Source organism: Heterodontus francisci, chromosome 37 (assembly GCF_036365525.1).
Source record: "Heterodontus francisci isolate sHetFra1 chromosome 37, sHetFra1.hap1, whole genome shotgun sequence".
Taxonomy (NCBI): Eukaryota; Metazoa; Chordata; class Chondrichthyes; order Heterodontiformes; family Heterodontidae; genus Heterodontus; species Heterodontus francisci.
In genome coordinates this window covers 3,140,968-3,165,186 of record NC_090407.1, presented here as the reverse complement: position 1 = coordinate 3,165,186, position 24,219 = coordinate 3,140,968, and the positions used below count along the sequence as shown (strand labels likewise).

The 24,219-nt window shown below is 46.1% G+C and overlaps 1 protein-coding gene across 15 annotated transcripts in view; it reads right to left on the bottom strand.

Moving 5' to 3' along the window:
• Positions 1-24,219, bottom strand: part of LOC137351950 (polyhomeotic-like protein 2) — a 321,230-nt gene that overhangs the window by 150,539 nt on the left and 146,472 nt on the right. For 14 of the 15 annotated variants that reach the window (XM_068016840.1, XM_068016839.1, XM_068016842.1 and 11 more), the window contains one exon: positions 8,480-8,659. In XM_068016840.1, the coding sequence (XP_067872941.1) occupies positions 8,480-8,587 (108 nt within the window). In that variant the 5' untranslated portion in view covers positions 8,588-8,659. Of the gene's footprint in view, positions 1-8,479; positions 8,660-24,219 lie in introns of those variants that run through there. The other variant, XM_068016851.1, reaches the window with a different exon arrangement.

Genomic DNA, 24,219 nt, shown 5'->3' with positions numbered 1-24,219 from the left:
GATCACAGTATGGTTGAATTTAGAATACAGATGGAGAGTGTGAAGATAAAATCCAATACCAGGGTCCTGTGCTTGAACAAGGGGGACTACAATAGAATGAGGGAGGACTTGGCTAGAGTAGACTGGAAACAAAGATTTTATGGTGGGACAGTTGACGACCAGTGGAGGACTTTCAAAGCAATTTTTCAAAGTGCTCAGCAAAAGTATATTCCAGTGAAAAGGAAGGACTGGAAGAAAAGGGGTAATCTGCCATGGGTGTCTAAGGAAATAAGGGAGACTATCAAATTGAAAGAGAAGGCATACAAAGTGGCCAAAAACAGCATGAAACGAGAAGATTGGGAAAACTTTAAAGGTCAACAGAGAGCCACAAAAATGGGCTATAAAGAAAAGTAAGATAGAACATGAGAAAAAACTAGCACAGAATATAAAGACCGATAGCAAAAGTTTCTATAAATATATAAAACGAAAAAGAGTGGCTAAAGTAAACGTTGGTCCTTTAGAGGATGAGAAGGGGAATTTAGTTATGGGATATGATGAAATGGCCGAGGCATTGAACAGGTATTTTGTATCGGTCTTCACAGTGGAGGACATTAATAACATGCCAGTAATTGACAAAGAGACGAACGTAGGTGAGGACCTGGAAACAATCATTATTACGGAAGAGGTAGTGTTGGGCAAGCTAATGGAGCTAAGGATTGATAAGTCTCCTGGCCCTGATGGAATGCATCCTAGGGTACTAAAAGAGATAGCGGGAGAGATAGCAGGTGCACTGGCGATAATTTTCCAAAATTCACTGGACTCTGGGGTAGTCCCAGTTTATTGGAAAACAGCAGATGTGACGCCACTGTTTAAAAAGGGAGGTAGACAAAAGATGGGGAATTATAGACCGGTTAGCTTAACCTCTGTCGTGGGGAAGATGCTTGAGTCTATCATCAAGGAAGAAATAGCAGGGCATCTCGATAGAAATTGTCCCGTTGGGCAGACGCAGCATGGGTTCATGAAGGGCAGGTCATGCTTGACAAATCTTTTGGAATTCTATGATGACATTACGAGCAAGGTGGACAATGGGGACCCAGTGGATGTGGTGTACCTAGATTTCCAAAAAGCCTTCGACAAGGTGCCGCACAAGAGGCTGCTGCATAAGATAAGGATGCATGGCGTTAGGGGTAAAGTATTAGCATGGATAGAGGATTGGTTGACTGACAGGAAGCAGAGAGTGGGGATAAATGAGTGCTATTCTGGTTGGCAATCAGTCACTAGTGGTGTGCCTCAGGGATCGGTGTTGGGTCCGCAATTATTTACAATTTATATAGATGATTTGGAGTTGGGGACCACTTGTAGGGTGTCAAAGTTTGCAGATGACACTAAGATGAGTGGCAGAGCAAAGTGTGCAGATGACTGTGAAAATTTGCAGAGGAACATAGATACATTGAGTGAGTGGGCAAAGGTCTGGCAGATGGAATACAATGTTAATAAATGTGAAGTCATTCATTTCGGTAGGAGTAACAGTAAAAAGGATTATTACTTGAATGGTAAAAAGTTGCAGCATGCTGCTATGCAGAGGGACCTGGGTGTCCTTGTGCATGAATCGCAGAAGGTTGGTCTGCAGGTACAGCAAGTAATTAGGAAGGCAAATGGAATTTTGTCCTTCATTTCTAAAGGTATTGAGTTTAAAAGCAGAGAGGTTATGTTGCAGCTGTATAAGGTACTGGTGAGGCCGCACCTGGAGTACTGTGTGCAGTTTTGGTCTCCTTACTTGAGAAAGGATGTACTGGCACTGGAGAGGGTGCAGAGGAGGTTCACTAGGTTGATTCCGGAGTTGAGGGGGTTGGCTTCTGAGGAGAGACTGAGTAGATTGGAATTATATTCATTGGAATTCAGAAGAATGAGGGGGGATCTTATAGAAACATATAAAATCATGAAGGGAATAGAAGATACAAGTAGAGAGGATGTTTCCACTGGCAGGTGAAGCGAGGACAAGAGGGCATAGCCTCAAGATTAGAGGGAGCAGATTTAGGACTGAATTAAGAAGGAACTTCTTCACCCAGAGGGTTGTTAATCTATGGAATTCCTTGCCCAGTGAAGTAGTTGACGCTTCTTCAGTAAACATCTTTAAAGCTAAGGTAGATATCTTTTTGAATAATAAAGGAATTAAGGGATACGGTGAGAACGCGGGTAAGTGGATCTGAGTCCACGAAAAGATCAGCCATGATCTTATTGAATGGCGGAGCAGGCTCGAGGGGCCGGACGGCCCACTCCTGCTCCTACTTCTTATGATCTTATGATCTCACAGACCGCATGGATCAGTTGGAGCGGCAACTGGATGCACTTAGGAGCATGCAGGTGGCGGAAAGTGTCATAGACAGGAGTTTTAGAGAAGTGGTTACACCCAAGGTGCAGGCAGATAGATGGGTGACCGCTAGAAGGGGCAGGCAGTCAGTGCAGGAATCCCCTGTGGCTATCCCCCTCTCTAACAAGTATACCGTTTTGGATACTGTTGGGGGGGGATGGCCTATCAGGGAAAAGCACCAGCAGCCACAGCAGTGGCACCACGGCTGGCAATGTTGTTCAGCAGGGAGGGACAAAGCGCAGAAGAACAATGGTTATAGGGGACTCTATAGTCAGGGGCACAGATAGGCGCTTCTGTGGACGTGAAAGAGACTCCAAGATGGTATGTTGCCTCCCTGGTGCCAGGGTCAAGGATGTCTCTGAATGGACAGGGGGCATTCTGAAGGGGGAGGGTGAACAGCCAGAGGTTGTGGTACACATCGGTACCAACGACATAGGCAGGAAGAGTGACGAGGTCCTGCAGGGGGAGTTTAGGGAATTAGGTAGAAAGTTAAAAAACAGGGCCTCTAGGGTTGTAATCTCTGGATTACTCCCTGTGCTACGTGCCAGTGAGGCTAGAAATAGGAAGATTGTGCAGCTGGACACGTGGCTGAACAGCTAGAGTAGAAGGGAGGGTTTCAGATATCTGGACCATTGGGATCTATTCAGGGACAGATGGGACCTGTACAAGAAGGACGGGTTGCATCTAAACTGGAGGGGCACAAATATCCTGGCTGCGAGGTTTGCTAGCGTCACTCGGGAGGGTTTAAACTAGTGTGGCAGGGGGGTGGGAACCAGAGCAGTAGGACAGCAAGTGAAATAAATGAAGGGGAACTGGTAAATAAGGCCAGTTAGACTAAGAGGAAGAGCAGGCAGGGAGATGTTGCGGAGCACAGAGGGACTGGTGGTCTGAAGTGCATTTGTTTCAATGCAAGAAGTATAACAGGTAAGGCAGATGAACTTAGAGCTTGGATTAGTACTTGGAACTATGATGTTGTTGCTATTACAGAGACTTGGTTGAGGGAAGGACAGGATTGGCAGCTAAATGTTCCAGGATTTAAAAGCTTCAGGTGGGATAGAGGGGGATGTAAAAGGGGTGGGGGAGTTGCATTATTGGTTAAGGAGAATATCACAGCTGTACTGTGGGAGGATACCTTGGAGGGGTCGTGCAGCGAGGCAATATGGGTGGAGCTCAGGAATAGGAAGGGTGCAGTCACGATGTTGGGGGCTTACTACAGGCCTCCCAACAGCCAGCGGGAGGTAGAGGAGCAGATATGTAGACAGATTTTGGAAAGATGTAAAGGTAACAGGGTTGGAGTGGTGGGTGATTTTAACTTTCCCTATATTGACTGGGATTCACTTAGTGCTAGGGACTTGGATGGGGCAGAATTTGTAAGGAGCATCCAGGAGGGCTTCTTGAAACAATATTTAGGTAGTCCAACTAGGGATGGGGCCGTACTGGACCTGGTATTGGGGAATGAGCCCGGCCAGATGGTCGAAGTTTCAGTCGGGGAGAATTTCGGGAACAGTGACCATAATTCCATAAGTTTTAAGGTACTTGTGGATAAGGATAAGAGTAGTCCTCGGGTGAAGGTGCTAAATTGGGGGAAGGCTAATTATCACAATATTAGGCAGGGACTGAAGAATTTAGATTGGGGACGGCTGTTTGAGGGTAAATCAACATCTGACATGTGGGAGTATTTCAAACGTCAGTTGATTAGAATCCAGGACCGGCATGTTCCTGTGAGGAAGAAGGATAAGTTTGGCAAGTTTCGGGAACCTTGGATAACACGGGATATTGTGAGCCTCGTCAAAAAGAAAAAGGAAGCATTCGTAAGGGCTGGAAGGCTAGGAACAGACGAATCCCTTGAGGAACATAAAGACAGGAGGAAGGAACTTAAGCAAGGAGTCAGGAGGGCTAAAAGGGGTTATGAGAAGTCATTGGCAAACAGAATTAAGGAAAATCCCAAGGCTTTTCATACATATATAAAGAGCAAGAGGGTAACTAGGGAAAGGGTTTGCCTACTCAAGGACAGAGAAGGGAATCTATGTGTGGAGCCAGAGGAAATGGGCAAGGTACTAAATGAGTACTTTGCATCAATATTCACCAAAGAGAAGGACTTGGTGGATGTTGAGCCTAGGGAAGGGAGTGTAGATGCTCTCAGTCATCTCATTATCAAAAAGGAGGTGGTGTTGGGTGTCTTGCAAAGCATTAAGGTAGATAAGTCCCCAGGGCCTGATGGGATCTACCCCAGAATACTGAGGGAGGCAAGGGAAGAAATTGCTGGGGCCTTGACAGAAATCTTTGCATCCTCATTGGCTACAGGTGAGGTCCCAGAGGACTGGAGAATAGCCAATGTTGTTCCTTTGCTTAAGAAGGGTAGCAAGGATAATCCAGGAAATTATAGGCCAGTGAGCCTTACGTCAGTGGTAGGGAAATTATTAGAGAGGATTCTTCGGGACAGGATTTACTCCCATTTGGAAACAAATGGACTTATTAGTGAGAGGCAGCATGGTTTTGTGAAGGGGAGGTCGTGTCTCACTAATTTGATTGAGTTTTTTGACTAAGTGACAAAGATGTTTGATGAAGGAAGGGCAGTGGATGTTCTCTATATGGACTTTAGTAAAGCCTTTGACAAGGTCCCTCATGGCAGACTGGTACAAAAGGTGAAGTCACACGGGATCAGAGGTGAGCTGGCAAGATGGATACAGAACTGGCTCGGTCATAGAACCCGGGGGGGGGGCAGTGGAAGGGTGTTTTTCTGAATGGAGGGATGTGACTAGTGGTGTTCCGCAGGGATCAGTGCTGGGACCTTTGCTGTTTGTAGTATATATAAATGATTTGGAGGAAAATGTAGCTGGTCTGATTAGTAAGTTTGCGGACGACACAAAGGTTGGTGGAGTTGCGGACAGTGATGAGGATTGTCAGAGGATACAGCAGGAAATAGATCGGTTGGAGACTTGGGTGGAGAAATGGCAGATGGAGTTTAATCCGGACAAATGTGAGGTAATGCATTTTGGAAGGTCTAATGCAGGTGGGAAGTATACAGTAAATGGCAGAACCCTTAGGAGTATTGACAGGCAGAGAGATCTGGGCGTACAGGTCCACAGGTCACTGAAAGTGGCAACGCAGGTGGATAAGGCAGTCAAGAAGGCATTCGGCATGCTTGCCTTCATCGGTCGGGGCATAGAGTATAAAAATTGGCAAGTCATGATTGAGCTGTACAGAAACTTTAGTTAGGCCACACTTAGAATATTGCGTGCAATTCTGGTCGCCACACTACCAGAAGGACGTGGAGGCTTTGGAGAGGGTACAGAAGAGGTTTACCAGGATGTTGCCTGGTCTGGAGGGCATTAGCTATGAGGAGAGGTTGGATAAACTTGGATTGTTTTCACTGGAACGACGGAGGTGGAGGGGCGACATGATAGAGGTTTACAAAGTTATGAGCGGCATGGACAGAGTGGATAGTCAGAAGCTTTTTCCCAGGGTGTAAGAGTCAGTTACTAGGGGACATAGGTTTAAGGTGAGAGGGGCAAAGTTTAGAGGGGATGTGCGAGGCAAGTTCTTTGCACAGAGGGTGGTGAGTGCCTGGAACTTGTTGCCGGGGGAGGTGGTGGAAGCAGGTACCATCGAGACGTTTACGAGGCATCTTGACAAATACATGAATAGGATGGGAATAGAGGGATACAGACCCCTGAAGTGCAGAAGGTTTTAGTTTAAGCAGGCATCAAGATCGGCGCAGGCCTGGAGGGCCGAATGGCCTGTTCCTGTGCTGTACTGTTCTTTGTTCTTAGCACAGGAGGAGGCCATTCAGACCATCATGCCTGTGCTGGCTCTTTCAAAGAGCTACCCAATTCGTCCCGTTCTCCTGTCTTTCCCCCCATAGTCCTGAAAATGTTCTCCCTCTTCCACCCCTTTTCCTCCCCTGCTGTGCAGCAGAGCCCTCCGTGGTGCCACGAACTTGGCTGTTGCTGCTTTCCCCTGGCAGGTCATCCCCCCCCAAAGGTATCCAAAGCAGTTTATCTGCTTGAGAGGGGGATGGCCACAGGGGACTCCTGCACTACCTGCCTGTGCCTCCTACTTAGTCTGGTGGTCACCCATCTCTTTTCTGCCTCTGCAGCCATTACCTGCGGTGTGACCACCTCACTAAACGTGCTATCCACGACTTCCTCAGCATCGCGGATGCTCCACAGTGAATCCACCTGCAGCTCCAGCTCCGTAATGCGGGTAGTCAGTAGCTGCAGCTGGATACACTTCCTGCACACATGGTCATCAGGGACACTGGAAGCGTCCCTGATTTCCCACGTAGCACAGAAGGAGCATATCACGGGGCTGAGCTCTCCTGCCATGACTTACCCTTCGGTTAATTAGTTACTCCCTTAATTAAAAAATACTAATTATACTAGGGGCCTTGTTCTACCCACTTCAATATAAGGTCCTTAAAAAAAAACACTTTAGTAGTACTCACCTTATCACCAGAGATTTTTTTCCAACTAAAAAAACTTACCCCTTTTTTTTTAAGATAGTCTAACAGCTGCTGCTCACCTTGCAGCTCTCCTCTGACGTCACTGTTTGCCCTTTTGTTCAAAACTCAGGCGCACTGGAAGAGGTTCGACTGCTCTCCTCTCCTCTCCACTCCCGGAAGGAGGGGGTACAGTATCCTTCTCATTATTTACATTTCCGAGTTTCACAACATCTGCAAAACTTCCAAATGATGTGTTTCCAAGCCCAGGTGAGTAATGTACATCAATACTGACCCCTGGAGGGCAGGACTGTACACTTAACCATACTGCCCCATGTGAAAAACAACTATTCACCTGATTCCTGTCCCTTAGCCAATCATGTATCCACGCAGCCTCTGCCCCTTTAATCCTATGGTCTTCAATTTTGCCAACAAGTCTATCATGCGGTACTTTATCAAATGCCTTCTGAAAGTCCATATTCACATTACCCGCACTACCCTCATCAATTCTCTACATAATTTCAAAGAATTCAATCAGGTTAGTCAAACACAATTTGTCATCAATAAATCTGTGCTGGCTTTCAGTTATAAACCAATATTTTTCTGAGTACATATAAATTCCCTCTCTGATTAAAGTCTCAAAGTTTCCCCACTGGCGAGGTCAGGCTGACCGGCCTGTATTTGCTGAGTTTATCCTTCTCCCCTTTTTTGACTAGGACTGTAACATTTGCAATCTTTCAGGACCCTGGGGTATCGCTCCATGTCTAAGCAGGACTGTGGCCAGAGCATCTGCTATTTCCACCCTTACTTCCCTCAGCAACCTAGGATGCATTCCATCTGGACCTGGCGAATTTTCTACTTGGAGTGCTGCCAAACATTTTAGTACCTCCTCTATCTATTTTTACCCTATCCAATTTCTCCACTACCTCCTCCTTTACTGTGACATTGACAGCATTTTCGTCTTTAAAGACGACAGATGCAAAGTACTCATTTAATACTTCAGCCATGTCCTCTGCCTCTACAAGGAGGTCTCATTTTAGGTTACAAATCAGCCCCACCCATCCTTTTTACTATTTGTATGTTTAGAAAATACTTTTGGATTCCCTTTCATGTTACCCTCTAATCTATTCTCACATTCTTTGCCCTCTTATTTCCTTTTTCAGTTCTACCCTGTACTTTCTGTATGCAATTTTGTTCTCTACTGAATTATGACCCTGGCATCTATCATATTACCAACACACGCACTCCTTGTACAAGACAAGTGCTCAGAAGGATGAGAAGGGCAGGTGTCACATGCAGATACAAAGCACAAGCATAGTGTACAGCACTGTTCTGATGACATTCACATAACCCACACTGGATGAGATAAATGGCCCCCACTTGATTTGAAAGCTATTTTGGGTATTTATTTGGCACTGATGATGTAAAGCAGGAGTCCGGTATAAGATGGCAATGGATGATGTTGGAAGTACTGAGCACAACAGGGTTGGAGAAAGTGCAATGGTTTTGTCGAGGTTTTTTTGTTGAGTTCTGCTGTCTCTTACAGTCACTGAGGGGCAATCTGAGCAATTTCACGATACTCTGTCTCCAAAGTAGCTGGGCCATCGCTCCATGCTTACAGGAGTCAACCAGTATCTGAGACTCGGAAACTTGCCCTTCTGGAAAGGTACAGAAGTGCACGTTCTTACCTGTACAGCCTGGCGGTCGGGAAGGCTACTGTAGACCGATATCTGCGGCACCTGTTGACGGGCATTGCTGCTGGCATTGGTGGTAGTTGGGATCTGTTCATTCTCCATGCTGGCAATGAGGGCACGGCCAATCAGCACTAATCACAAGGAAAGATTGAATTCTACAAGTTCCTGCCACACCTGAAACAAAAGGAAAAGATCATTAAGGATCAAAGGATACCTCTGATAGCAGAGAGATTGGTTAAAAACTATCACATCTCTAAGTGAGTCAAAGGACACTCCTCCCAGTTTTCTGCCTTGCTCTCATTAAATAAAATCTTTTGTTCAGCTGAGCATCTTTGAAGGAAGGACACCATGAGGTAGGAATCCACTTAAGTCTCCAGATAAAGCGTTAATCAAAGACTGAATCCTCTAGTTGATACTAAGTTAGATAATCTGCCAGAACTCAGCTCACACAAAAGGCCACACAGAGTGCTGGTCAGTGTGCCAATTGTTCCAGTCTGCAAGATTCAATTGTATTTACAATTCCAAAATGTTTGCAGCGTGAACTTACTGCAACACCAGAAGTTGTCAGCTGATGGCAGTGTGCTCTGCACTTTGTCTAAATTCACAAATGGGTTCTGAAAAGGCATTATCAGCACTCCAGGAGTTGTGTAATAAATAAACCCACGAACATTCCAGCCGGGGAAGGTCCCATTACTAACAATCACAGTACAAACTATTTCCAAGTATTTATGAACTAAGTTAATTGTTTTCCATTCTTTAGTTCTCGACAATAGAGAAAGCCACTAAAGCCAGGACTGAGGCAATCACCTCCTGTGACTATACTGATGTGTAACAATGACCTAGAGTGGATCATGCTCCAGAATTTCACCCCTCCATGTGTGGAAACGTGTGACAGTCTGCTCTGATAGGACAAAGCAGCCACGATGAAATCCTTTGTGTTGATAATGATTAGATTAGATTAGAGATACAGCACTGAAACAGGCCCTTCGGCCCACCGAGTCTGTGCCGAACATCAACCACCCATTTATACTAATCCTACACTAATCCCATATTCCTACCAAACATCCCCACCTGTCCCTATATTTCCCTACCACCTACCTATACTAGTGACAATTTATAATGGCCAATTTACCTATCAACCTGCAAGTCTTTTGGCTTGTGGGAGGAAACCGGAGCACCCGGAGAAAACCCACGCAGACACAGGGAGAACCTGCAAACTCCACACAGGCAGTACCCGGAATCGAACCCGGGTCCCTGGAGCTGTGAGGCTGCGGTGCTAACCACTGCGCCACTGTGCCGCCCACATTTTTTAAAAAGTGTTTTTTTACTCACTCGGTCAGCTTGCTGAGATTATTGACAAGAGGTCATGGTGTGGGCATCAGAATTCCTGCATCTTTGCCAGAATCTTGCATATAAAATGCGATGTTGAAAATTAATTCAGTAACTGATGTTGAATTGCACGCACGTATAGTTGGTATGAGGTGTCAGACTCGGCTCGCTTGCCTCCAAGTTAGAAAGTTGTAGGTTCAAGTCCCACTCCAGAGACTTGTATACACAATCCAGGCTGACCCCCAGTGCGGTACTGAGGGAGTGCTGCACTGTCGGAGGTGCTGTCTTTTGGATGAGACATTAAACTGAGGCCCTATCTGTCTCTGATGGACATAAAAGATCCCATGGCACTATCTTGAAGAAAGGTGTTATCTCATGGACTCCTGCTCAATATTTATCCCTCTACCAACATCACTGATTATCTGGTCATTATCACATTGCTGTTCGTGGGAGTTTGCTGTGCATAAATTGGCTGTCTTCATTGCTGTAAAGCACTGTGAAAGGTCAGGAAAGGCACTATATAATGCAAGACTTAGTCTGGCGATCGCTGAGCTGGCCCAAGAAAAACAAAATTATAGAATTTTACAGCAGAGAAAGAGGCCATTTGTCCCATCCAGCCTGTGCCAGTTCTCAGAGTATCCACTTTGTCCCACAGTATTCAGCACCATTCACAACTACTCAGATACTGAAGCAGTCTCTGTCCAGATGCAGCAAGACCTGGACAACATTCAGGCTTGGGCTGATAAGTGGCAAGTAACATTCATACCACACAAGTGCCAGGCAATGACCATCTCCAATAAGAGAGAATCTAACCATCTCCCCTTGATGTTCAATGGTATTACCATCGCTGAATCCCCACTATCAACATCCCGGGGGTTACCATTGACCAGAAACTGAACTGGACCAGCCACATAAAAGCTGTGGCTACAAGAGCAGGTCAGAGGCTGGGAATTCTGTGATGTGTAACTCACCTCCTGACTCCCCAAAGCCTTGTCCCTCACCTACAAGGCACAAGTCAGGAGTGTGATGAAATACTTGCCTGGATGGGTGCAGCTCCAACACTCAAGAAGCTCAACACCATCCAGGACAAAGCAGCCCACTTGATTGGCACCCCATCCACAAACATTCACTCCCTCCACCACCGACGTACAGTGGCAGCAGTGTGCACCATCTACAAGATGCACTGCAGCAATGCACCAAGGCTCCTTCGACTGCACCTTCCAAACCTACGACCTCTACCAACTAGAAGGATAAGGGCAGCAGATGCATGGGAACACCACCACCTGCAAGTTCCACTCCAAGTCACACACCATCCTGACTTGGAACTAAATTGCCGTTCCTTTACTGTCATTGGGTTAACATCCTGGAACTCCCTTCCTAACAGCACTGTGGATGTAACTGGACCACATGGACTGCAGTGGGTCAACTAGGCAGCTCACCACCACCTTTACAAGGGCAATTAGGGATGGGAAATAAATGCTGGCCTATCAGCGACGTCCACATCCCATGAACGAATTTAAAAAAACTCTTCCTGCCTTCACCCTTTCAATGTTTATCTTTTTCAAATATTTATCCACTTCCCTTTTAAAGGCAATTATGTTTTTTTCTTTTAGCAATGGGAGAGAATTCCATTTACTGCAACACCTCCATGTAAAAATAAAATCCCCTAAACTGGGGATCATTTTAAGTTAATGCTCTCTAATTACTGATGCGCTGACCAATGGATAGTCGCTTTTCCCAATTTACTGTGTCAAAACTCTTTGTGGTTTTAAACACCGCTAATTAGATCTACTCTAAACCTTCTTTGTTCTAATGGAGAGAGTCCCAGGTTTTCGAGGCTTCCTTCATACCAGGTGATGAGATTTAATACAGCACTAATGGAAGTCTATCAGCAGTAGCCGTGACATCCTTCCTGCAGTAAGACACCCAACACTAACACAGTATTCTAATGGCAGCCTAACCAGCCTGGGTTGCTTCACAGGGGCTCCCAGTTGGGAAACACATTCACTTGTGTGGGGACATCAGGTAGTCATTGTGGACCTCAATAATTTATTGGAACGCCACAAAAGTAGGAAAGGCTATCAATAGTTTCTATGCACACGGTTTGATATGTTAGTCAAAGATCACCTCGGTAAAAGTGGATTTAAATCTCCAAGGCTTATTGAGGGCCTATAAAAATTCCTAACAGCACACACTAGTGACACAAGATGTCTTCAAAGGTGCAGGTGTTGGTGGGTGGGAGAATGAAACTGCTTCGTTTTGTGGAATTGGAGTGCTCCAGGAAATGATTTGTCATCTCTGTTGTTGAATGCCCTGAGTCCATTTGTTAGTTCACACAGACACAGCTGTTTTATTACACTTAGTGTAGCAATAACAGCATTCAACAGGATCTCCCCACCCCCCCCAACAGGACAACACCAAGGCTTGGGCACCTTTGTCTGGTCATTCTTATCAACTAGTGTTTTAAATGCTAAAAGAAAGTCATAAAACTTAATTACAGGCATCAAAAGTGCTGCAAGAGATTTTCTGTGTCTTGACGCCAAAGGTTCAGCCCCTACATACTGGGCAGGTTGACATCATGGGCTGGATTTTGAAGGGTCTCCACCACTGGGGACAGTGGCGGAGGGGGTGGGGGGCATAAAGATTGTTCCAGATGAGGCCCGCAACTGACCTCGACACCGTGAGACTCTGGCCCAATCTCAACAGAGGTGAAGAGGACTCGTGGCAGCCCTCCCTGCTGCTCAGCGACAGGAGCATGATTTCCATATTTAAATAAATTACTGTACCTGAATTAATGAAGGTCCTGTCACCTCCTTATTCACCACACCGATCGTCATTCGGGCAGCTGGCAATGCCACGCCTTCGAATCCCCGTTCGGGGCAACAAGGTGAGACACCTGTTTGGGGAGGGGGTGAGGAGGAGATTTTTTCAGTGAGGGAGGGGGGAGCGGGGTCAAACACTTCGGATTGGTTGGGTTTGGGGGGGTAATGGGAAGGGGTAAAGGTTCTGAACATTTTGGTGGGGGGGAAGGTCATATAATCATGGTAGGTATTCCGGTGGGGGGGGAAAGGGCAGGAATGATGTTTAATGCCATTGGGTGGGGAGTGGGAGAGGACATGCAAAGACTTTCCTATTCATTTTTTTTAAAAACTGGACAATAACCGGCCCTTTAAAAATCACACTGGTCATTTACGGCTCCAAGCCCTTTAAATAATGTGCCTGCACATTGGCGCTGGATGCCATTGCTGGGGACGGCTCACCCGTCCCTGCCACACCATCGGCGGGGTGGGGGGGGGAAATGTGGCTTCCCTGGCCATGCTAATGAGCCACCGCGTCTGGAATTGCGGCAGCTCTACGACATGCGCCCCGTGTGCGGGTCGCAAATTCTTTCACCCGCAGCCTATTTTGGCGGCAGCCTTTTAAAATGCAGCCCTAGGTTTTTACTTAACTCAAGCATTTTGCCTGTATCTGAGAAGTGGTGGAGATCAACAAGGACAGCTGGACAAAAAGATATAACATCAGATCAACACCAACCTGCATTGAAATAGCACCTTTAATGTATAAAATGTCCCAAAGTGCTTTCGAGAGCGACAAATGAGGATGTAAAGAACTAAAGGACTGGAGGTGTAGGTTATTAAAATAGTGGGGAGTCACAGGGAGGGCCAACAGAAAAGGAACGTAACATTTACACAGAGCCCCTCACAACCTCCTGACATCCCAAAGCACTTTACAGCCAATGTGCTTTGGTGCTGTAACGTAAGAAATACAGCAGCCAATTTGTACACAGCAAGTTCCCACAAACTGCAATGTGATAATGATCAGATAATCTATTTCAGTGTTGGCTGACATTGGCCAGGACACTGGGAATATCTCCCCTGCTCGTCTTCGAAATAGTGGGATCTTTTACATCCACCTGAGAGGGCAGTCAGGATCTCGATTTAGTGTCTCATCTAAAAGACAGCACCTCTGACAGTGCAGCGCTCCCTCAGTACTGCTCTGGGAGTGTCAGCTTGGATTATGTGCTCAGGTGGGGGGTATAGGGAGCGAATTCCAGAGACGAGAGCTGAAGGTACTCGAGGCTTTGCTGCCAATGCACTTCTAGCAGTTAGTAAATGAGCTGCTCATTGAGAGATAGAGCTATCAGCTGTTGAAGGTCCAGTACTCAATGTCAGGCTGTGCTGAGTTAGTTGTTCTCAGTCAGGCTCAAACTGACCTCCTGAGGAATGAAAAAGGTGAATTTGCTCCTGCGCCTGCAAAACCAACCAGTCTCCTGCTCCCAAACACGGGACAATTATCTACTCTGCTCAGAATCACACAGAAAGCACTGGAATCAGGTACTAGCCCTTATTGGGGGACTGTAACCTGGGACAGCACCTTCGGGATACAATACCGGGGAAAAAGTAACATTCGCGTCACACAAGTGCCAGGCAACGACCATCTCAAATAAGAGAGAATCGAACCATCTCCCCTTGATGTTCAATGGCATTACCATCGCTGAATCCCCCACTATCAACATCCTGGGGGTCACCATTGACCAGAAACTGAACTGGACCAGCCACATAAAAGCTGTGGCTACAAGAGCAGGTCAGAGGCTGGGAATCCTGCAGTGAGTAACTTATCTCCTGTCTCCCCAAAGCCTATTCACCATCTACAAGGCACAAGTCAGGAGTGTTTTTTATTCATTTGTGGGATGTGGGCTAAAGGCCTGCTCATGTCGGGAAAAAGAACCCGACCCGAACCTGACCGATCCACAGCGGACCTGAGCCCGACCCAAGTCCCTCCAATTTCGCCCCGAGCCTGACCCGACCATCCCTATCCCTGGACTTACCTTCCGACTGGGAAGCTCCACAAAGCTGCAGCACATACGTGATGACGTCATCGTGACGTCACTTGTTCACTGCGCAGACTCAGTTTCGTCCCAGCAGAGCACTTAACGTGTTTGTCCAGCCCGAGCTGAAAGCTGGACCCGGAAGAGGGGCCCGACCCGACACATGTCGTCGGGTCCCGTCAGGTTTGGGTTGGGTAGCAGGCCTTTAATGTGGGCGTCGCTGGATTGGCCAGCATTTATTGTTCATCCCTAATTGCCCTTGAACTGAGTGGCTTGCTCGGCCATTTCAGAGGGCATGTAAGAGTCAACCACATTGCTGTAGGTCTGATGTCACATGTAGGTCAGACCAGGTAAAGACGGCAGATTTCCTTCCCTAACGGACACTAGTGAACTAGATGGGTTTTTACAACAATCACCAATGGTTTAATAGTCACCATTAGACTAGCTTTTAATTCCCAAATTAACTGAATTCAAATTTCACCATCTGCTGTGGTGGAATTCGAACCCATGTCCCCAGAGCAGTAGCCTGAGTCTCTGGGTTACTAGTCCAGTGGCATTACTACAATGCCACCACCTCCCCCTTAGAATACTCTCCACTTGCCTGGATGAGTACGGTTCCAACAGAACTCAGGAAGCTTGACACCATCCAGGACAAAGCAGCTGCCATCCACCACATTAACATTCACTCCCTCCACCATCAGCGGAGGATGGCAGCAGTGTGTACCATCTACAAGATGCACTGCAACAACTCACCAAGGCTCCTTTGACAGCACCTTCCAAACCCACGACCTCTACCACCTTGAAGGACAAGGGCAGCAGACACATGGGAATACCACCACCTGCAAGTTCCCCTCCAAGCCACACACCATCTTGACTTGGAACTATATCGCCGTTCCTTCACTGTCGCTGGGTTAAAATCCTGGAACTCCCTTCCTAACAGCACTGTGGGTGTACCTACCCCACATGGACTGCAGCAGTTCAAGAAGGCAGCTCACCACCACCTTCTCAAGGGCAATTAGGGATGGGCAATAAATGCTGGTCTGGCCAGCGACGCCCACATCCCGTGAATGAATAAAAAAAAGAAACAGATTGAAATCATTGACTACTTTACAGCTTTGAATGATTTCTTTTCCCTCAAACGTTAACTTATGAAGAACAGGAGGAATGATTGGGAATTCTCACACACCTTCCCAATTATATATTCAATATGGACAAGGGTTCATTCAGAAAACAAAGCTTTTTAAATGTTTCTGTTTATAATTTAAGTAGAATTGAAGTGTTTCTCTTCTTAAATTATTTGTAGTTTCTGTGATTGCTGACCTGACTGCAGTTGCTGTGAAGTTAACCAAAAGATAACTGGTTTTAATTAAGATAGCACCACTTAGAGTAGAGATACTAGCAGGCTGTCTAATTCAGTAACACAGAAGCCACAGGAAATCTGCAGATCAGCAGACAGAGCGTGTGAGGTCTGCGACTACAGCTGGAGTTCCCTGACCCCCACCATTCTTGCCCCCAGCTTCCCCCAGTCTCCAAACCCTCTATAAAGCTGCCCCACTCCAGACTCTCTTCACACACTCACAGTGATTATACACACCTAGTCTTGCCTTAAAGAAAATCAGCACTGCATTTGGGTGCTTAATCTTCCTTTTTTAAAAATTCATTCATGGGATGTGGGTGTCGCTGGCTAGGACGGCATTTATTGCCCATCCCTAATTGCCCTTGAGAAGGCGGTGGTGAGCTGCCTTCTTGAACCACTGCAGTCCATGTGGGGTAGGTACACCAACAGTGCTGTTAGGAAGGGAGTTCCAGGATTTTGACCCAGCGACAGTGAAGGAACGGCGATATAGTTCCAAGTCAGGATGGTGTGTGACTTGAAGGGGAACTTGCAGGTGGTGGTGTTCCCATGCATTTGCTGCCCTTGTCCTTCTAGTTAGCAGAGGTCGTAGGTTTGGAAGGTGCTGTCTAAGGAGCTTTGGTGCATTGCTGCAGTACATCTTGTAGATGGTACACACAGCTGCCACTGTGTGTCGGTGGTGGAGGGAGTGAATGTTTGTAGATGGGGTGCCAATCGAGCGGGCTTATTTGTCCTGGATGGTGTTGAGTTCCTGGAGTGTTGTTGGAGCTGCACCCATCCAGGCAAGTGGAGAGTATTCCGTCACACTCCTGACTTGTGCCTTGTAGATGGTGAACAGACGTTGGGGAGTCAGGAGGTGAGTTACTTGCTGTAGGATTCCTAGCCTCTGACCTGCTCTTGTAGCCACGGTATTTATATGGCTATTCCAGTTGAGTTTCTTGTCAATGGTAGCCCCTAGGATGTTGCTAGTGGGGAATTCAGCGATGGTAATGCCATTGAAGTCAAGGAGTGTCCTACCCTTTCCTCCTTTGCTGTTGTGTCTTTATCCAGTTTAGTTGTTACGCTTAGGACTGACCTAAAGTAAGGAACTGAGAGGAAGACCTTTGACTTTTGGTGATCCTAGTGGGGCTTTCAACCATTACTTACCTCCTCCCAATTTTTCCCTGAATTTCTCCCCTCATCATTTCTCCCTTCAAAGCAGCAACATGTTGGGGTACAGTTCCTTGGACACCAGCAGATTGTGAGATGTTGGGATACAGTGTCTCGGACACCAGTGGATTGTGAGATGTTGGGGTACAGTGTCTGGGACACCAGTGGGTTGAGAGATGTTGGGATACAGTGTCTGGGACACCAGTGGGTTGAGAGATGTTGGGATACAGTGTCTGGGACACCAGTGGGTTGACAGATGTTGGGATACAGTGTCTGGGACACCAGTGGATTGTGAGATGTTGGGATACAGTGTCTTGGACACCAGCGGATTGTGAGATGTTGCAGTACAGTGCCTTGGACACGAGCAGACCTCCACCAATAGGCAATTCTTCACCTGTAAATCCAGGTAGTTACTAACTCGGATTGTGCCATGGTTGTGTTTAAGTTCAGGTACATTTGGGTGAGGTCTATAAGCAGCATGGTATCGACAAGCCTTGCAATGGCAGAACAGTGTAGACTGATATCTGTGCCAATAAATACAGTTTGTATTTACAGTCTGTCACTAAAGCACAGATGTTCAAAATGCGATCTGATTAGATGTTCTATTAATGTTGAAAATCCCAAACTGAATTTAATTTTTTTTTTTTTACAGGTGGCACTCACAGTCGCTGTATGTCATAACAACAGTTTGTATTCATACAGCGTTTTTAATGTAGTAAAACATCCCAAGCTGCTTCACAGCAGCATTATCAAACTAAACTGAATACTGAGCCACATAACAAGGCATTAGGGCAGGTGACCAAAAGCTTGTTCAAAAGAAGTAGTTTTTAAGAAGCATTATAAAGGAGGAAAGAGAGGTAGAGAGACAGAGAGGTGTAGGGAAGGAATTCAGATGAGTGTGAATGGGATGGGTACTCTGGGAATGGGAATCAGCTGCCTCTGGAATCAGATTGAGGATTGTGGCTCCACTTGAACAACGTTCAATTTTCTCCCACATGTCGAAGGAAAACAAATTCACCCTAGCAGACTGTTTGGTGAGTAACCAATTTCAATAAAAGCAAAATACTGCGGATGCTGGAAATCGGAAATAAAAACAAAGTGCTGAAAATACTCAGCGAGTCTGCAACATCTGTGGCGAGAGAAGCAGAGTTAACGTTGCAGGTCTGTGACCTCATCTGAATTGGCAAAGGTTAGAAATGTAATAGGTTTTGAGCAAATAAAGTAGGGGTGGGGGAAAAGAGAACAAAAGGGAAGGTGTGTGATAGGACAGTGGGTCAGAGAGATTAACTGACAAGGAGGTCATGGGGCAGAGGCAAAGAGAGTGTGCTAATGGTGTGGTGAAAGACAAAGCATTAGTGCAGAGAGAGTGTTAATGACAGAGTAATGAGCAGCCCTAGCCAAAAGCACAAACATGAAAAACCCAGTAGGCAGGCACATGGTAAAAAACAAAAAAAAACCTCCTCGTCAGTTAATTTCTCCAGCCTTCTGTCCTATCAACACATTCCCTTTTGTTCTCTTTTCCCCCACCCCCATTTTATTTGGTTAAATCCTTTTACATTTCTAACCTTTGCCAGTTCTGATGAAAGGTCACAGACCTGAAACATTAACTCTGCTTCTCTCTCCACAGATGCTGCCAGACCTGCTGAGTATTTCCAGCACTTTCTGATTTTATAACCAATTTCAATAATAGGCTTTGAAAGTGGAAGCAGGCACAGCCCGCACAGTATTGCCAGCTTAGTCACTTGACTGATCGTCTCCTAGAATACAGTCACGTTACAAGTTTAGTGTCAGTGTGAAGTGGAACCAGGGTGAGTTCACTCTCACACTCTCAACCACAAGTGACACCGTGCCTTACCGTTCCCTGTTGTGGCCCAGCTATCTGGTTTATACTCTGCCCAAGGCACAGAGACATCTCTTATCAAAATCGCACCCTTTGCTCCTCTGACATTGATCTAATTCTTGTTCCCATCCTCTCCACTCACCATGGCTGCTGCCTTGCCCTGTGGGATCCTGTCTCTGTATCGCATCCCTCCTTCCTTCCTGGCTTTCAATGAAATCTCTCTTCAGCTGCTCAACAGGTATAGCCACCAACTCCAGTCCCTCTCACTCTACGCTGTCCTCATTCTCTGAGCAGGAGCAGATTTCTGACGTTATATAAATGCAACTTGGTCATAGAGTTATGACCCTTCGGCCCATCGTGTCTGTGCCGGCCATTAAGCACCTATCTATTCTAATCCCATTTTCCAGCACTTGGCCCGTAGCCTTGTATGCTATGGCGTTTCAAGTGCTCATCTAAATACTTCTTAAATGTTGTGAGGGTTCCTGCCTCTATCACCTCTTCAGGTGTTTTGATAGGATTATGGTATCATGTTCTGAAATGACAAGGCCCTTTAATGCAGTGATGCACACACTGACTGATGGAGCCCAATGCTGCATTCACATTACAATGCTATCACCATCAAAAGTACAGCACCGCTCGTTACCAAGGGATAACCTTTGAGCAGCCTCTGCTCTCCAATCTCCTGCTTTATAGCCATCATGAATTCAACAGGACAGCATTAGCTGCACAGCTGCAGTGTGGCCTGCTGCCCAGAGATTTCAAACAAGTGATTGGTCAGATTATCAAAACATCGGATCTCAACTTCAATTATTTAAAAAAAAATCTGATTTCACTCCCACAACCTCCTTTCCCATTTGCATCCATTCCTTATCTGAAGACGGGACTGGGACCAGGGCGTATGTACAGTTGCCGTTTGTACTGATTCATCACCATTCTTCAGTAGGAACCTAGATCATAGGTGGCAGCTGGCTACTGAACCACCCTAGCGAGGAGCGGGGGGAAAGAAATCATAGAAACCTCCCTGGAGAGCCAACAAAGCAGGAGCAGGAATCCTAGCTAATTATTTTTCTGCTTTCTAGTCCACAGGCACTGAGCTCAGCTCTCAGACCATGACAGCTGAAATGAGGTAACTCAGCACAGAATGGAACTGGAGAACTTGCCCATTTAATTCCAGGCTGGGCAGTGCAATTCCCAACAATGCCATCGAGGGAGCTAGAAACCAAATTCTCATTCCCAAAACGGAATGTCAGGAGGGAAACGAGGCGCTAGCCTCACACTTTCCGTTAAAATCTCTGGGTGCAATTGGTGTCAAATTTCCCGCTGCTCACAGCAATCAAAACACTGAGACGAAGGTGCCACTGTGAACCCAGCTCAGACAGACAGAACTTAACCCGTTACACGGCAATTTACTGTTCACCCAAAAATTGAATTACGTAGAATTTCCAGCACAGAACATAGGAGCAGGAGTAGGCCATTCAGCCCATCGAGCCTGCCCCACCATTCAATATGATCATGGTTGATCATCCACTTCAATGCCTTTTTCCCACACTATCTTCATATCCTCTTATGTCATTGGTATTTAGAAATCTGTCAATCTCTGCTTTAAACATACTCAATGACTGAGCTTCTCTGGGGTAGAAAATTCCAAAGATTCACAACCGTCTGAGTAAAGAAATTTTTCCTCATCTCTGTCCTAAGTGGATTCCCCCTTATTTTCAAATTGTGTCCCCTGGTTCTAGACTCACCAACCAAGGGAAACATCTTAGCTACATCTACCCTGTCTATCCCTTTAAGTATTTTGTAGGTTTCAATGAGATCACCTCTCATTCTTTGAAACTCTAGAGAATACAGGACCAGTTTCCCTAATCTCTCTTCATAGGACAGTCCCACCATCCTGGGAACAAGCCGGGTGAACCTTCGTTACACTCCCTCTCTGGCAATAATATCCTTCCTAAGGTAAGGGGACTAAAACTGCACACAGTACTCTACGTGCAGTCTAATCGAGGTTCTATACAACTGAAGCAAGACTTCACTACTCCTGTACTCAAATCCTCTTGCGATGAAGGCTAACATACCATTAGCCTTCCTAATTGCTTGTTGCACCTGCATGTTAACTTTCAGTGACTCATTGACAAGGACACCCAGGTCTCTTTATACATCTACACTTTCTAACCTCTTACCATTTATGAAATAAAATGCACATCTGTTCCTCCTACCAAAGTGGATAACCTCACATTTTTCCACATTATATTCCATCTGCCACGTTCTTGCCCACTCACTAAGTCTTTCCAAATCCCCTTGAAGCCGCTTTGCATCTTCCTCACAACATACATTCCCACCTAGTTTTGGGTCATCTGTGAACTTGGAAATACTACATTTGGTCCCTACATCCAAATCATTGATATATATTGTGAACAGCTGGGCCCCACGCACTGATCCCTGCAGTAGCCCACTAGTCACAGCCTGCCAACACAAGAATGACCCGTTTATTCCTATTCTCTGCTTTCTGCCTGTTAACGAATCCTTAATCCATGCCAGTATATTACCTCCTGTCCCATGTGCTTTAAGTTTGCTAACCAACCTCCTGTGGGGGACTTTGTCAAAAGCCTTCTGAAAATCCAAGTACATCACGTCCACCGACTCCCCTTTATCAATACTGTTAGTAAGAAACTGCTGTTTCCTCAATTTAAAAAGAATAAATTGATCACTAATTGCTTTGACCATTTTGTGTTTCTATAATTTCTCTCCACAAACCCCCTTTACTATGAGGGTGCGACAGATATTTTCAGTGTTACTGGTACCAGCACCTCCTTTCTAGCAGCACTACCCACTACCCCTGCTAACCCTCCATCCTTTTTCCTGCTGTCAGTCGCACCACGCTAAGCATATAGAATTAGGTCTACCGTCCGTGTGGAGGAGAAACAGTGAAATTGGTATCTTCGGCCCATCGGCCTCTTTTCGTGTTCTAATTCTATGTGAAATGGCAGCTGAAATCAGCAAAGCTCAGGAAGCAGCCAGGAGTCTGATGGCAATGATGCTACACTAACATTGCAGCATTGACTCGAATAGTAACAAGATGCCACAGGCAACACAGAACACCACCTTCCCACAGCCTGGGGAGGCACAGCAGGCAGAGTCTGATTAACACAGTGGCTATAGGGTCATTTTCCAGGGATCCCAGCCAAATGTGGGACCTCCTTCAGGATCCCTGAACAAATAGGGGGCTGCTGATGCAATAACCCCTGAATTAGCTGGTATGAACTCTATATACCACAGTACAGCAACTACTGGCACTAGACTCCATTTGTTTGTGTTCAGCGTAAGCCGTGTGTGCAATATTTACATCCCTTGTCTGAATGAGGTGCGTAGGCTGACAGCGTAGGTGGACAGAAAATTTAAAAACTTTGATCCTGATTTGAAGAGTTCTGTTGCAGCAAGTGCTCTGGAATCCATCTCACTGTAGAAACTGGCCAGAATCCAGAGTGAGCACAACAGCTTCTAGCAAACTGACAACTCTCGAGTTCAGAAGTTTTAAAGTTGGACCTACAAGGTTTAGCATTGCTCTAACTAAACTCTCCTGCAGCCATCTCCACCTTCACAACTAGACTAATATACAATAATCTTCAAGTTTAAAATTCTCACCCTCATTTTCAAATCCCTCAATGGCCTCGCCCCTCCCTATCTCTGTAATCTGCTCTACTGCTTTGCTCCTTTTCCTGCCCACCGTGTCTCACTCAGTGTCTCACTCTTTCCAGCACTGAGGTGCTAATCATCCAAAACCAGCTTCGATGGGTGGGTCAAGTTGTTCACATGCCTGATACCAGGCTCCCGAAACAACTGCTCTATTCCAACCTTTAGGGGCATCCCTGAAGAGATCAACCATCCCCACAATTCATGAGAATCCCTGGCTCGTGACCGCCCAAAATGGAGAAGGAGCATTTGGGAAGACACCAAACACCTCGAGACATTGACAGGAGCACACGGAGGCCATGTCCAGGCAGCAGAAGTGCACAGCCCCCAATGTTACACTTTTACTTGCCCCCTTCAAACATCACCTGCCCCACTTGTGGTAGAGTCTGTGGATCACACATCAGACTGGTTAACCATATTAAAACACACGGAACTGGAGCAGAGCAAGGTATCCTCAACCCTGAGGGACTGCCTGAGAGAGGAAGAGAACCTCCACCAGCCTCACAATCCTTCAATATCTCTGCACTCATCTAATTCTGGCCTCGTAAGCATCCCCGATTTTAATCCACTATTGCTGGCCGTGCCTTCGGCTCCTTGAGCCCTGGGCTCTGGAAATCCCTCCCTAAACATTTCTAGCTCTCTTTCTTTAAGATGATCCTTAAAGCCAAGCTCTGACCAAGCTTTTGGTCACTTGTCCTAATATCTCCTTATGTTAAGTTTGTTAGATAATACTCCTATGAAACATCTTGTGATGCTTCACTGTTTTGAAGGTGCTACATAAATGCAAGTTGTTGTTGCAAAAACCTTTCCTTTAAAACTGCACACACGCAAGAAACAGCACACAGTTTTCTAAAGCTCAGGGAGAGAATATAAAAGTAGTGGCAGATACACTTACCGCGGGCTCACAGAAGCTTCACAGCCTCCCAGGTTACTACAATGGAGATTTGGAGGTGCTAGGGGTTATCACCCTGATCAGGAAACAGTTCAGTCACATGAGTCTGGCTGCTGTCTCCAGAGAGCAGCTCCCCAGACAGGACTGCAGGCATCTCTTCCATCTCCTTGCCTTTTCACTGCTGGTAAGAAATGACCTGACAAGAGGGTCTGGACTGAAGGATTATCCCCAGAGCAATTACCTTGTAGACATCTTACGAATATGATTTCTTCTTTTTGTAACCCTGTCCTCCCTCCCTCAGACTGTTTTGATATTTGGCAGTGCGTGCATGTGTGTGTGTCCGTGTATTTATTGGCTGTTATTGTGGGTTTTCCTCAGTTTCAGTGACTGCAAAGACAATAATAACAGTTGGAGCAAAACTGTGTTAAAGAATCTAACCTTCTTGTCTGGAATTCATGGCTGCAGCAGCTTCACTGAAAGACTGCCAATGTTTTGCATTTCAAAGCAACTGGGCAGTATTTTAATGTATGAATTTTAGTGAACAGATTGTACGAGTCTTTGGCTGTTCAACATGAGACATTGGCTCCGGAGCTTTATTCTCATCAACCTAAAACAGGACAGAGCAATTCCCTCAAGCCTGAGGGTGACTGCA